Genomic DNA, 16,686 nt, shown 5'->3' with positions numbered 1-16,686 from the left:
TTTCCATCGGCGTTATAGTGTTTGTATAATCGTGTTTGCAGCTTCAGACATTTAAGGAAATGCTTATGCAGATCTCAAAGCGTCCCGCGGGCGGAACACTGAAGCGCAACAGGTTAAAATGACATCGCTCTTATTTTCATATGGATTTTTATATATTATTTTTTAATATATCACCACTTAGAATAAATAGAAATGCAGCAAAGAGCATCTCAGTTTGAAGAAGTCCAGCAGAGAACATGCAAAGACCTGGAATGCCGAACCTCTTCATGTCGTAGCGTTCTTTATCTAAACCACTGCAGCTTGAAGTCAGTTTAGGGGGGACGGTGGGGATGTGTCCCCCCCACTTTTGTCAGGGGTCATTTTGTCTCCAACACATTCAAATTCTTCACATGTAAGCCGTTGTAAATCCAGTTATTTTCAGCAGTATAGAAAATTCCGACGCTCCTGAACGCACCATCCGCACTCGGCTGAGAGTTGCACAGACATGCAGCACACCTTCGTGAGGTTAAAAAAAACGTGCAGATGCTAAATTTGCACCCGTGCCAAGTGGAAGCTCCGACCAGAGGCTTGCAGGGGCAGAATTTTGGCCCGGGAGAATTAGTACTACAGCGGCCCACAGACCCCTCTACCTGCATGTACCGATAGTTCAACAGGATGAGCCTCCGCCTTTGGTGCGGTGGTTGTGAGTTCGAGTCCAGCTTGTGGCATTTTGCTGCCGTTCTTCGACATTTTCTCAAAGTGCTGTCTTACCAACGACACGGAAGCATATGAGAAAAGCAGGCGTGCCCCACCAATGTTAAACTTTGATCTCAAGTAGAGGGCCACAAAATATTGTCCCACGGGCCGCAGTTGGCCCACGAGTTTGAGACCCATGATTTAAAGCATTATTATTATTATTATTATTATTATTATTTTATGACTGGAGTGGCCCAACAATAAAGCGGCCCACCGGGGATATCCCCGGTGTTCCCGATTACCCAGCACGCCACCCAGGGTGTGCATTTCCATCTGACAATGGCTGTGGTCTCCATCCCCCCCACTTTTAAAAACAAACTGACGCCCTTGCTTGAAGGGCTTATAATATTTCAACTTACCAGAGAAAACAAGTGAAATGAAGCATGTAGGAAGAAAGCATGATCATTTCATTGCTGTGGTTTAGCTTAGTCATCATTTAGGTTTGAAAAAATATACACTCCAAATACACCACTGTTCAAATGTTTGGGCTCATCCAGACAATTCCATGTTTTCCATGAAAACTCACACTTTTATCCATCCTCACATAACTGCACAAGGGTTTTCTAATCACCAATGAGCCTTTCAGCACCATTAGCTAACACAATGTAGCATTAGAACACAGGAGTGATGGTTGCTGGAAATGTTCCTCTGTACCCCTATGGAGATATTCCATTAAAAATCAGACATTTACAGCTACAATAGTCATTTACCACATTAACTATGTCTACACTGGATTTATCATTCATTTGATGCTATCTTCACTGAAAAAATGCTTTTCTTTGAACAATAAGAACATTTCTAAGTGACCCCAAACCTTTGAACAATAGTTTAGGAGGAATCAGCATATCAGTGATTATAAAACTTCATGATATAATAACTGATATTTACTGTTCCTTCAAATTTCCAATTATCACTGTTCGATAGTGTTACTTATTTAAAACCGACAATTCAGAAGTAACACTATTGTATAGTATATAATGACAAAATGAACCTAATCCAACAATTATCACTGTTTATAATTAAAGGCAGACAATGTACATGCGATAAAGAGAATGTTTTACGACTGCACACACCCGATGCATATTCCCCAAGAAGCATGTGTTCACACGGGAGTGTCACAAACCATGACAAAGCGACCAACATGTTTGTACATATTCTTGCATGCTGCATATGCACACGTGTTCAGCTGGGTCAATATGTAATTGAGGGACTTTTGAAGTCCATGGGATATATCTTGCATACATTTTATTAAAAGTAAACAAACTAGTGTTTTTATGTTCATTATCATCATGTCTTTACAAATTCTATAATTATTTATTATGAAAACAATCACTTAATAAAAAAATGACTGGATATCACTAAAATGTCAACTAAATAACCATCTGAATTTACAACAACTACCTTCTAATTAGCTAAACAATAATAAAATGAGCTGATTCAGAAACAGTTTGGATTGTGTTCTTTTTATTAAGTTGAGATAATCATGACAGATATTTCTTTTTTGGCAATACATCAAATTTTATACGGAAAGCAGCAAATTTAATCCCTTTCCACTAAGTTCCCCGTTACAAAAACACCTCTGCAGGAAGTGTGTTAATTCCAGATCACATGACCTGCTCCACATGATGTCATTTCCTCCTGAAGAAAAGACTGGCAGACTCCAAGGCTTTCTGAGTTATTTAATATAAAGTAGTCGACAGGTTTACTACAATATTTCTATAAATAACTTTCAATTTCATGTTTGCTCATTTGTATTTATAATATTTGGAAGAATCTGTCTGTAAAAATGCCATGTGGTGTTTGGTTCGAATAAAAGAAATGTTGATTTTAGGCCTGAAAACAGAAAAATGTCCACTATGACGCAAAAGTCCTGCAGTTATACATTGACCCAGATGTCTCTGAAGTCACACAGCAACATCTGCACCACCAGCAGCCTTGTTGACAGAAAACTGTGAAATTAAGACAATTTACAGCCTTTGGGTAACCAAAGACTTGTTGTTGCCTTGAAGCCATACGACTCTTCAAGCAGGAGTAATACACCATGTAATGATCTAAATACTACAGCAGCTTTATGGAGAGACATGATTTTTAAATAATACTGACAGCTGTTTTTTGGTTTTTGAAAATGCTTGACTAATAATTTCCATTTGAATACACGGATCATTAGGAGGATATAAAGAACAGGATGTCACAGTGAATTTTTATTCTGACCTCGTTTCCCTGAGATGCAAACATACTTTTATAAATGATTCTTACTAAATAACAGGAAATACCTTAAATTCCTTTTTATAAACCCTTTGATGTCTCATAGTTTTTGGTTCACAGATGTTCTCTCATGACGACTTATTGGAGAGTAAAATCAGTTTTAACAACAAAAATACTCCTTGGCTCAGATATTAAAAATGTTTTCAGAAAAATACAAACACACACACGCACGCACACATGCATGCACACATTAATCTAATTTGTGTGTGTGTGTGTGTGTGTGTGTGTTATTTAGCTATTGACCTGTGTGCTGAGGGGAAACATGACTGTGAACAAATCTGTGTCAGTGCTCCGGGCGTCTTCACCTGCGACTGCAATGAAGGATACACACTCAATGAAGACAAGAAGACCTGCACACGTTAGTCAGGCCCTTTACACAACATACACAACATACACACACCAAACACACGCTAACAAACACACACCAACAAACACATGCTAACAAACACACACTAACAATCACATGCTAACAATCACATGCTAACAAACACACGCTAACAAACACACCAACAAACACACGCTAACAAACACATGCTAGCAAACACACACCAACAAACACATGCTAACAAACACACACTATCAATCACATGCTAACAATCACACGCTAAAATACACACACCAGCACACACATGCTAACAAACACAAACCAACAAACATGATAACAAACACACGCTAACAATCACATGCTTAAAATCACATGCTAACAAACACACGCTAACAAACATGCTAAAAACACACACTAACAAACACATGCTAACAAACACACACCAACAAACACACGCTAACAAACACACACCAACAAACACACGCTAACAAACACACGCCAACAAACACACGCTAACAAACACACGCTAACAAACACACGTTAACAATCACACGCTAACAATCACACACCAACAAACACACGCTAACAAACACACGCCAACAAGCACATGCTAACAAATACACACTAACAAACACACACTAACAATCACACGCTAAAATACACACACCAGCACACACATGCTAACAAACACACACCAACAAACATGATAACAAACACACGCTAACAATCACACACTAAAAATCACATGCTAACAAACACACGCTAACAAACATGCTAAAAAACACACACTAACAAACACATGCTAACAAACACACACCAACAAACACACGCTAACAAACACACACCAACAAACACACGCTAACAAACACACGCCAACAAACACACGCTAACAAACACACGCTAACAAACACACGTTAACAATCACACGCTAACAATCACACACCAACAAACACACGCTAACAAACACACGCCAACAAGCACATGCTAACAAATACACACTAACAAACACACACTAACAATCACACGCTAAAATACACACACCAGCACACACATGCTAACAAACACACACCAACAAACATGATAACAAACACACGCTAACAATCACACACTAAAAATCACATGCTAACAAACACACGCTAACAAACATGCTAAAAAACACACACTAACAAACACATGCTAACAAACACACACCAACAAACACACGCTAATAAACACACACCAACAAACACACGCTAACAAACACACGCCAACAAACACACGCTAACAAACACACGCTAACAAACACACGTTAACAATCACACGCTAACAATCACACACCAACAAACACACGCTAACAAACACACGCCAACAAGCACATGCTAACAAATACACACTAACAAACACACACTAACAATCACACGCTAAAATACACACACCAGCACACACATGCTAACAAACACACACCAACAAACATGATAACAAACACACGCTAACAATCACACACTAAAAATCACATGCTAACAAACACACGCTAACAAACATGCTAAAAAACACACACCAACAAGCACATGCTAACAAACACACACCAACAAGCACACGCTAACAAACACACACCAACAAACACACGCTAACAAACACACGCGAACAATCACACGCTAACAATCACATGCTAACAAACATGCTAAAAAACACACACCAACAAACACATGCTAACAAACACACACCAACAAACATGCTAACAAACACACGCTAACAAACATGGTAAAAACACACACCAACAAACACACGCTAACAAACACACACCAACAATCACACGCTAACAAACACACACCAACAAACACAGGCCAACAAACACGTTAACAAACACACACTAACAAACACCCACTAACAATCACACGCTAAAATACACACACCAGCACACACATGCTAACAAACACACACCAACAAACACATGCTAACAAACACAAGCTAACAATCACACGCTAACAAACATATGCTAACAAACACATGCTAACAAACATACACCAACAAACACATGTTACCAAACATGCTAAAAAACACACGCCAACGAACACACACCAACGAACACATGCTAACAAAAACACACTAACAAACACTCGCTAACAAACACACGCTAACAAACACATGCTAACAAACACAAGCTAACAATCACACGCTAACAAACACATGCTAACAAACACACACCAACAAACACACGCTAACAAACACCTACAGGGAAAGGAAAGCTCTGCCAGTGTATCTTTTCTACAGATGAGCTCATTCTTTTCCTTCATGTCAGTCTCTTAAGTAAAAGCAGGAAATATTTATAATGTGTAAAATAGTAAAACACAATATCTGACACCTCTTGTATTTTTCTGAAAAGTAATGTACAGAACACGCCTCAACCTGCTGCCTGTAGCTGAGTGTCTGGTAGGGCTGTCAGTAGAATCATGCTTTGTCTGCTTTCTAAAACAATGACCACATGGCTTCACCTTTGCTTCTGCATATTGAACCACAAACACACAAAGAAAAAACCTAAGCAACAACACACAGCATTCCAACTGAATTACAAAAGAGACCTAACTTTGTGTGTGTGTTTTTGTTACTTAGCCATTGACCTGTGTGCTGAGGGAAAGCATGACTGTGAACAGATCTGCATCAGCGCTCCGGGCATCTTCACTTGTGACTGCAACAAAGGATTTAAACTCAACAAGGACAAGAAGACCTGCACAAGTCAGTGAAGAACACTTTTCACAATAAGCCTTTTCATCTCACCGACCATTTTCTCTGTTGTTTCCCTGATAGCTGACAAAATGTGGACTCAGGAGAGGAATGTGAGCTTTCAGTACTGACTTTTAATCAACAACCTCTCTGAGGTTGAAATGTAGCCTTAAGGGGGCAAAGCCAGTGTCCAACTTATGGCAGTCCCAAGCCTGGATACATGCAGACTGATCAGGATGGAGAGGATCAGGAATGAGGACATCAAAGGTACATGTTAGATGTTCTGGAGATGAAGCCAGACAGAGATGGTTTGGACAGAGAATCTATCTGTAGAAGGATGCTGAGTTTGAACGGTCGTATTCGTACAGCATCCGGCTGCAGACACATATTATTGGGCAGGAGGCCTAGAGGGAGACCAAAGAGGAGGTTTATGTATACAGAGAAAGAGGACATGAAGTTAGTGGATGGGAGAGAAGAAGATGCAGAGGACATGGTTAGATGGAAGCAGATTTGTTTTTTATTCTTTATTTTACCAGATAAGATCAGTTGAGAACAATTTCTCATTTACAATGATGACCTGACAAGAGGCCCCAGCAGGAAGAAAGATAACAAATAAACAAGTACATATATAAAAAATTACATACAAGTGTTTAAAGAGAGATTAAAAAAAAACCTAAATTAATGCTAGAAATTCAGTGAAAACATTCAGCATGTGCAGTGGTCAACAAGGGTCTGCTGAAGCTTCTGCTTACAAATGTATGGTGATGGAAGTGATGGCACTTTCAGAGTTTTTTTGAGAGAATTCCAATCAATTGCTGCAGCCAATTGAAAGGAATTCTGGCCAAAGACAGTGCAAACTTTGGAGTTAGAAAATGTCATGAAATCACTGGACCTCAGGTGGCAGTTGTTATGGGAGGGGTGTTGGAGTTTGGAGAGGTATTGAGGTGTCTCCCTGATAGGGTCTTGTAGATTAGTGACAGCCAGTGTTGGAGTCGCCTGGTTTCAAGGGAGAGCCAGCCCACCAGTTTGTAGAGGTTGCAATGGTGGGTGGAGAAAGGAGAACCGGTGGCAAGATGGATGGCTGAGTGATGGACGACATCAAGCCTGTTAGGGCACACTGAGGGGTCATTTTATAGATTACAGTACATCGCCGTAGTCAAACATGGGGAGGATGTATAGAGAATATGTAAAGGAGGCCTTATTAGGGGAAAGGAACCCCAGTCTAGATTTGATTTTAGACCTGTAGAATGTTGATGTGAGGAATGAAAGAGTGAAGAGTCCAGCCAGAGGCCTAGATACTTGTAGGACTTAATGAATTCCAGATCTGAGCCATCTGCACAGGTGATTTTTGGGGGGCTGGAGACGCCGTTTGTCCGGTTAAATAGCATACATTTTGTTTTGTTGGATTTGAGGTGCCAGTGAAGGTTTTGAAAAGACTCCTCAATTGAAGCAAGGCTGAGCTGAAGGGTAGATGCAGCAGAATGAAGTGATGGGCCAGTGGCGTAAATAATGGTGCATCAGCGTAGAGGTGTATCTGGGAGGCACTAACAGCTTTGGCCACATCATTTATGTAGATGGAAAACAAAGTTGGGCCCAAGATGGAGCCTTGAGGTACACCCTTACCAATGATCAGAGGTCCTGATATAAAGTTCTCTGGCTTTGCTCGTTGTACACAATTATTAAGATAGCTGGCAAACCAGTTAATACAGCTTGAGGATGAGTCGCTGTGGAGACCCCTGAATGGAAAAGCCCAAAGAAAGAAGAAGAACCTCTTTGAGGTTGAAGACTCAAAAAAGTTTGAAAAAGTTTACGGAGTTTTACGTCACTCTGCTCGGAAATTTTCCATTTTTTATTGCTTTTCAACATTTAATCATGTAATCAAAACATGTCAGTTAAATTTAGCTTTTAGGACAAAAACTACCAAGGAAAAAACTGATTATTGCATATTAATTATTTAAAAATACTATATTATCGAATGCATCTTTGGCTGAAATTAAAGCAAAAAAGTAAAAGTATGGCAGTATTATCTCAAAAAATTAACTCAGATTGCTAAACATGAAGGTACTCAATCATCTCCAAACATCTCCATGTGACTTTTAGAGTATTATACATGACATTCACTGTTGTAGTGGTTTGAGGTGGAGCTTAATGGAGATTAATCTGGTGATTTATTTTCCTCCATTAATCTACTGATTGTTTGGCTTATAAATGCTATGAAAATAGTGAGAAATGCCATCACAGGTGCTCTAAATGCAAAACAGTAGTCAGGTGGCCTGTGAATAATCAGCTAATCCCTGTACTTGCATAAAGTCTTGGGTAGGTTAGTTTGTTGCTTTGTTTGCAAAAATCCTAATTTGTAAAGTAAATGCAGGTTCCAGAAGAATAAAATGTACAAAAAAAAAAGTACAACATTTCCCTCTGAGATACAGCAGAGTGAAAGTACAAAGTATCACAAAATCTGCCACAAATTTGTATTGAAGTACCTCCGTGAGTGTTCTGCCTGTATGTATGTTATACGTGTTTACTGACTGTATTTACAGACATGGACCTGTGTAACACGGTGGAGCACGGCTGTGAGCACCAGTGTGTGAGCACTCCAGGATCCTACTACTGCATCTGTCCTGAGGGCCAGCTGCTGCAGGAGGACGGCAAGAGCTGTGGCAGTAAGTCGACTCATCTGTGTGTACAGCCCAAGACAGGTTTAACTCTAATCTTTAAAAACAAAAAAAACAACAAAAAGCACAACTTCATCGATGAGCTGAGTCTGAAGAAACTCACTGCTGTGACGCACTGAGAGCTGCAGGAGGATGGAGATCCTGTAGGTCCTGCAGGACCAAGCACAAATGTTCAGGATGTAGGTGTAAAGGCTACAGCAGGAGGTCAGCATCATCCCTGCAGTTTTTAGAGTTCAGCCCAAAACAACAAATACAGAAAACAATCCGGTATGAACCGAAATATCTGCTGAGTCTAAAATAACTGTAAAGCCTGAGCTGCTAATTTCTGGTATATCTACACTACTGGTCAAAAGTCTGGGTTCACGTAGAAATGTCCTTATTTTTGAAAGAAAAGCAGTTTTTCCTTCAATGAAGATAGCATTAAATGAATGATAAATCCAGTGTAGACCTTGTTAATGTGGTAAATAACTATTGTAGCTGAAAACAGCTGATTTTTAATGGAATATCTCCATAGGGGTACAGAGGAACATTTCCAGCAACCATCACTCCTGTGTTCTAATGCTACATTGTGTTAGCTAATGGTGTTGAAAGGCTCATTGATGATTAGAAAACCCTTGTGCGGTTATGTTAGCACATGGATAAAAGTGGGAGTTTACATGGAAAACATGGAATTGTCTGGATGAGCCCACACTTTTGAACGGTAGTTTATATAAAATGAGTCCAAGAAATGTGTTCTGAAGGATGAGTCCCTGTCCAGGAATAAGTTCAATGACAGGTTTTTGATGGGATCAGGTGAGCACAACTGAAGGGGAAAACCGTGGAGAGCTGAGATTAGAGAAGGAGTACGAAGAGAGCAGAGGTTGTCTCTCAAGAAATGAAATAAAGATGTATGAGGGAATGAACCAGATCCTCCACCTCCTGATGTTAAAAGCAGCTCAGTTATGTCTGGGAGGAACTGGCAGGACAAAGATGAAGATCTTCTTCTGAATTTTCTTTTCCTCTGGGGAGAATGAGATGAATCTAGAGTGGCTGCCAGTAACCATCACACACTCCTCCATGCAGAAGAGGAAGTCTCATTAATCATCCTTTTAAGATTTATACTTTATGAGTTCTGCTGCAGACAGATGCTATGACAACTCTAATAGAAACCAGTAAGCCAAACTGTGGAATATTGAGCACACTTTTGTTTGTCTGAATACTCATATGGAACATAGTTTTAAATAAATAGATAAGTGATACTACAGAGTTGCATGCAAAGAGTAACATTCTAGTATTAACATCCATTTTGGACAAAGTATAATGAAGTCAAGGAGTCACACCATCAGAGCTTGGTGTTATCATGGAGACTGACTGAAATTATTCTTTGCCCTCTGTATGTTGTCAGCATTTATTCTCAGCCTGCCCCTCTGTCTTTTTATCCGTCTCTTCTTCAGCCTGCAAGTCTGCCAACATCGACCTGGTGCTTCTGATCGACGGCTCAAAGAGCGTCCGGCCCCAGAACTTTGAGCTTGTCAAGAAGTTTGTTAACCAGGTATAGCATGAAAGTCTGGAGTCACCCAGACAAATTCCATGTTTTCCATGAAAATTCCCACTTTTATTCATGTGCTAACATAACTGAACAAGGGTTTTCTAATCATCAATGAGCCTTTCAACAGCATTAGCTAACACAATGTAGCATTAGAACACAGGAGTGATGGTTGCTGGAAATGTTCCTCTGTACCCCTATGGAGATATTCCATTAAAAACCAGCTGTTTTCAGCTACAATAGTTATTTACCACATTAACAAGGTCTACACTGGATTTATCATTCATTTAAGGTTATCTTCACTGGAAAAAAATGGTTTTCCATCAAAATAAGGACATTTCTAATTGACCCCAAACTTTTGAACAGTCGTGTGTCTAATGGTAATTACGTAGTTTTTTTTTTTTTTTTACCAATTTATAATCGTGTATTTAAGTAAGACCAAAAATCCCAGTCAAATTAAATTTTTTCAAGAATTGTCTTTTCCTATTAAGGCTATTAACTCCAGATTGACTGATTATGTGACTGATAGAAACATATCTAAACAACTTCTAATTGTTAGGATAATGTTCCTTTTATGTGCATTTAGTTCAGTAGTTAGTCACTTAGACCCGGCAGTGTCACGCAACGGGGCGGGTGAACCCAAGCAGCAGGCAGGCAGGCAGATAGATGAATAAATAAGGCTTTAATCTATATACATATTAATGAACAGAAGGACACTCAGGGAAAAAAGGCACGGGGAATTTACAGAATGGAAAAAGAAACTGAACAGAACTAAAGGCGGACCCGAAGGCCGAGTTAAACTAAATATACGGTAAAACAAAACAAAATTACGGGAATAGGGAGACTCACAGAATGTCCAAGGAAGTGAACAGGCGGAAGCGGGCAAAACGAATGGAGCAGATGAAGAGACGTGGCGAGGGCAGGGAAACAGGTAAATAGTCCAAAGGGGAACTTGAGTGCAGGAAGTGGTGTGCAGGGTTTAGCGGAGTGCGTCATGGGCTTGGATGATGGAGCAATGAACCGGCAGTGAGTTGTGAGGGGAGTCGGGCTTATATGCCGCACTGATCGTTCATTCACGCCAGCTGTGCACTCAGCACAGCCGCTCGCCATTAAACAGACGAGTCGGCTCGTTGGAGGCAGAGGGGTGTGACAGGCAGTCTGTGTAGTACGTTAGACTGCCGGGTCTAACTTGTTTAATATTTACTGCACCTTTGAATGATCAAGTCCATTAGTAACAGCATTTGTGACATAAAAAGAAAATACATAGCAGGTCACTATTAAACATACAGATTTTTTGTAATCTGAGCTTTCTTATACATTTAACAAAACATGATATTCAAATGTGTTCTTAGTTTTGATGTTTGTGCCTCAGATATTGTTGGTCTGAGCCGGAATTTCGCTTTTTCCATCCAGGTAACAGTCTGTCACAGGGCTACACATAGAGACAATCACACTCACATTCACACCTGCAGACAGTTTAGAATCACCAGTTAACCTCAGCATGTTTCTGGACTGTGAGAGGAAGCTGGAGAACCTGGAGAAAAGCCACACATGTACAGGAGAACATGGAGACTCCATGCAGAAAGATCCTGTAAAGGTCGGGACATGAACTGGGGATCTTCTAGTTGGAAGGCGACAGTGCAGCCCTGAATCGAGCTTTTTAAAAACGTACAATGCAAATACAGTAATAAAGAGTACAGACTCCACGTGTCAGCTTCAACAGAACATTCCTGACCTCCTGCTGTTCTACAGGTCGTGGACTCTCTGGACGTGTCTGCTCACGGCACCAGAGTTGGTCTGGTCCAGTACTCGAGTCGGGTCAGGACAGAGTTCCCTCTGAACATGTACCACACTGCAGATGAGATCAAAGCTGCTGTCATGAAGGTAACAGTCCTAAGACAATTAGGATTCATGTTCAGTGTCATAATTTAACACCAGAAACATTACAAGCTAGTGATGCACTTTAAAGTGAAGCTTTTAAAAAAGTTAAGCCATTAAATTACCTAATAAAATGTAAAGCAGAAATATACACTATTCATTTGAATGAGAACATGTGTCCAAACTTTAGACTGGTAGTCTAATTGTGTTTAGCTTCCAGAGTACAGGTGGCATAGGTTTAAATGCAAAAAAATATATTGAACATTTTAAACTTCTGCACAGACTTTATGGACACCTAGTAGACAGATCCACAATTTGAGTTAAACATGGAAATTTACACCGCATTTTGGGTCCTGATCGGCTTCATCGTTCGCTCGTAGCGCTAAACATTGCTGCTGTCCATGTGTAGGTTGAATACATGGAGAAAGGTACGATGACAGGTCTGGCTCTAAAGCATATGCTGGAGAACAGCTTCTCAGAGGCCGAAGGTGCTCGTCCTTCCAGTCGCAACATCCCCCGAGTCGGACTGGTTTTCACAGACGGACGCTCTCAGGACGACATCACCGAGTACGCCAAGAAGGCTAAAGAAGCCGGTAAGACTCCTCACAACCGCAGTGACGTCTAAGGCTTCATTTTATGATCCAGATGATGGAAGCTGAGTATCACCATGTATGTTTCTGTGCAGGCATCACCATGTACGCTGTGGGTGTAGGAAAAGCTGTGGAAGATGAGCTTCGTGAGATTGCATCAGAACCTTTGGAGAAACATTTCTATTACACCACTGACTTCACCGCCATCAGCACCATCGCTGAGAACCTCAAACTCAATGTTTGCCCAGGTACAGCTCTAACTGGAAAAGCACTGTTAAGATAAAGTAATCCCTTTTATGTGTAACAGCATATTAACAATTCTTCTTCTTCTTCGTTTGGAGAAAGATCTTGCAGCAGAAGGTGTAAACCGTTATATCTCTGGGCAGATGTTAGTCAGCCAACTGACTATGGTCTCATCTGCACTAATCAGACCATAAACCCCATTTGGATGGCGGTATATGGGGCAAGATGTTATCACACGGTCTGCAGTCTGCTCCTCTGCACCACACTCAACACTTAACAATTTATAGGAGCTACACACGTGGACAAAATTGTTGGTACCCCTCAGTTAAAGAAGGAAAAACCCACAATTCTCACTGAAATCACTTGAAACTCACAAAAGTAACAATAAATAAAAATTTATTGAAAATTAAATAATCAAAATCAGCCATCACTTTTGAATTGTTGATTAACATAATTATTTAAAAAAACAAACTAATGAAATAGGGCTGGACAAAAATGATGGTACCCATAACTTAATATTTTGTTGCACAACCTTTTGAGGCAATCACTGCAATTAAACGATTTCTGTATTTGTCAATGAGCGTTCTGCAGCTGTCAACAGGTATTTTGGCCCACTCCTCATGAGCAAACAGCTCCAGTTGTCTCAGGTTTGATGGGTGTCTTCTCCAAATGGCATGTTTCAGCTCCTTCCACATATGTTCAATGGGATTCAGATCTGGGCTCATAGAAGGCCACTTTAGAATAGTCCAACGCTTTTCTCTCAGCCATTCTTGGGTGTTTTTGGCTGTGTGTTTTGGATGGTTGTCCTGTTGGAAGACCCATGACCTGCGACTGAGACCAAGCTTTCTGACACTAGGCAGCACATTTCTCTCCAGAATGCCTTGATAGTCTTCAGATTTCATCGTACCTTGCACACTTTCAAGACACCCTGTGCCAGATGCAGCAAAGCAGCCCCAAAACATTACTGAGCCTCCTCCATGTTTCACCGTAGGGACAGTGTTCTTTTCTTCGTATGCTTGGTTTTTGAGTCTATGAACATAGAGTTGATGTGCCTTACCAAAAAGCTCCAGTTTGGTCTCATCTGTCCAAAGGACATTCTCCCAGAAGCTTTGTGGCTTGTCAACATGCATTTTTGCAAATTCCAGTCTGGCTTTTTTATGAGTTTTTTTCAGCAGTGGTGTCCTCCTTGGTCGTCTCCCATGAAGTCCACTTTGGCTCAAACAACGACGAATGGTGCGATCTGACACTGATGTACCTTGGCCTTGGAGTTCACCTTTAATTTCTTTGGAGGTTGCTCTGGGCTCTTTGGATACAATTCCAACGATCCGTCTCTTCAATTTGTCATCAATTTTCCTCTTGCGGCCACGTCCAGGGAGGTTGGCTACTGTCCCGTGGGTCTTGAACTTCTGAATAATATATGAGCCACTGTTGTCACAGGAACTTCAAGCTGTTTAGAGATGGTCTTATAGCCTTTACCTTTAAGATGTTTGTCTATAATTTTTTTTCGGATGTCCTGGGACAATTCTCTCCTTCGCTTTCTGTTGTCCATGTTCAGTGTGGTACACACCTTTTCACCAAACAGCAGGGTGACTACTTGTCTCCCTTTAAATAGGCAGACTGACTGATTATGAGTTTGGAAACACCTGTGATGTCAATTAAATGACACACCTGAGTTAATCATGTCACTCTGGTCAAATAGTTTTCAATCTTTTATAGAGGTACCATCATTTTTGTCCAGGCCTGTTTCATTAGTTTGTTTTTTTAAATAATTATGTTAATCAACAATTCAAAAGTAATGGCTGTTTTTGATTATTTAATTTTCAATAAATTTTTATTTATTGTTACTTTTGTGAGTTTCAAGTGATTTCAGTGAGAATTGTGGGTTTTTCCTTCTTTAACTGAGGGGTACCAACAATTTTGTCCACGTGTGTATATTGAACATTTCACAAGGCTGCAAGTCTTTGACTGCAGACCACAGTAAAGGCAGGTGACAAATTAAAGGAAACATGGAATAAATGAGTGAGCAGGTGCTTCTACAAAGGTGCGTTGTGTGGTACTGAGCAGGCCTGGTTGATTCTGATTTTGTGTAAAATGGCAAGAGGAAAAGATCTTTCTGGGTTTGGTTCCACTTGTCCCGCTTAAGGTAAAGGTCACTGCAGGTAAAGGTCACTGCAAATCAACAAAAAGTTATTGTGAGTGATCACCTTTATTCTGTGATGGAACATGTCTGCGCTGATGGCAGTGGTCTCTCCAGAATGACATCAGGCATGAAGAGTCACAGAAATGTTTTGATGAGTTTGACCATGGTGTAAATCTCACCACAGCTCCAACCAGCTGATATCTTTGGGAAATTTTGAAAAACACCAAATGAAAAAATGTCTTTTGTAAGAATTTCATCAATGGAGCTCCAGGGAACTGGAGAACCAATGCTAGGGAGCGTTGAATGGCTTGGTGGTTAGGACTGTTGGACAAGCAAACGTCTCCATGTTGACCATCCGGTTGATGGCAGCCTCGCAGTCTCATGGTGGTAGTTCTGACACACATGGGACTCCATTTTGACTGATGTTTCTTGTGCTTTTTCTTCACAAAATGATTTCAAGGTTTTGTTCGTGTCCGGAATGTAAACTAGTTGAGAAAATAAAAGTGAGACAAAGCCATTAAGACACTTCAGTTTTCCTTTAATATGTCAACCCTTTGAGTAAAGTTAATTGTTTATGGATGTTTTTACCAGGTGACCCTAGTTTTTATTAGAAAATCAGTTTAGTTTTCTCAAGTGCTCAATTTAAGACCTCTTTGTCAGAAGGACATGGTGTGTATTTTATTCATCTATATATGCTGCATGTGAGAGCAGAGGATATTGGTTCATTTAAATGCAATTAAGAATTTGGATAAAAAACATACAATAGGCTTACAGTGCCTATCATAAGTATTCACCCCCTTTGATGTTTTACCCTTTTATTGCTTTCATAAATCAATCATGGTCAATAAAATTTAGCTTTTTTAACAAAAATATTTATTGGAAAAAAGTCTTTAATGTCAAAGTGAAAACAGATTTCTATAAAGTAATGTTAATGAAAGAAAATTATATAAATGAAAATAATTGTTTGCATAATTATTCACCCCTTCAAGTCAGTATTTAGTAGATGCACCTTTGGCTGCAATCACAGCAGTGAGTCTGTGTGGATAGGTCTCAGTCAGTCTGCTCATCTGCCCACTGTAATTTTGCTCCATTCTTCTTTGTAAAACTGCTCAAGCTCTGTCAGGTTGTGCGGGTATTGGGCATGAACAGCCCTTTTCAAGTCCAGCCACAAATTCTCTATAGGATTGACGTCTGGGCTTTGACTCGGCCACTCCAGAACATTTACCTGGTTCTTTTTTAACCATTCCTGTGTAGCTTTTGCAGTATGTTTTGGATCATTGTCTTGCTAGAAAATAAATCTTCTCCCAAGACGTAGTTCTCTTGCAGACTGAAAAAGATTGTCCCCCAGGATTTCAGTGTATTTTGCAGCCTTCATTCTGCCCTCTATCTTTACAAGCCTTCCAGGTCCAGTTGCTGAGAAACATCCCCACAGCATGATGCTGCCACCACCATGCTTCACAGTGGGGATGGTGTGTTTTTGGTGATGTGCAGTGTTTGGTTTCCGTCAAACATGACGTCTTGTCTGATGGCCAAAAAGCTCAATTTTGGTCTCATCAGACCAAAGAATCTTCTTCCACTTGACCATGGAGTCTTCCACATGCTTTTTGCAA

At 40.2% G+C, this 16,686-nt stretch overlaps 1 protein-coding gene across 2 annotated transcripts in view; it reads left to right on the top strand.

Annotated features, from left to right (window-relative positions):
- matn4 (matrilin 4) overlaps positions 1-16,686 on the top strand; it is a 69,372-nt gene that overhangs the window by 47,121 nt on the left and 5,565 nt on the right. For both annotated transcript variants that reach the window (XM_051948034.1, XM_051948033.1), the window contains 6 exons: positions 5,915-6,037; positions 8,566-8,688; positions 10,134-10,231; positions 11,978-12,109; positions 12,513-12,696; positions 12,789-12,941. In XM_051948034.1, coding sequence (XP_051803994.1) covers positions 5,915-6,037; positions 8,566-8,688; positions 10,134-10,231; positions 11,978-12,109; positions 12,513-12,696; positions 12,789-12,941 — 813 coding nt within the window. The remainder of the gene's footprint in view (positions 1-5,914; positions 6,038-8,565; positions 8,689-10,133; positions 10,232-11,977; positions 12,110-12,512; positions 12,697-12,788; positions 12,942-16,686) is intronic.

Source organism: Acanthochromis polyacanthus, chromosome 5 (assembly GCF_021347895.1).
Source record: "Acanthochromis polyacanthus isolate Apoly-LR-REF ecotype Palm Island chromosome 5, KAUST_Apoly_ChrSc, whole genome shotgun sequence".
Taxonomy (NCBI): Eukaryota; Metazoa; Chordata; class Actinopteri; family Pomacentridae; genus Acanthochromis; species Acanthochromis polyacanthus.
The sequence above is the reverse complement of the archived record's forward strand: the minus strand, read 5'-3'. Positions and strand labels throughout refer to the sequence as shown.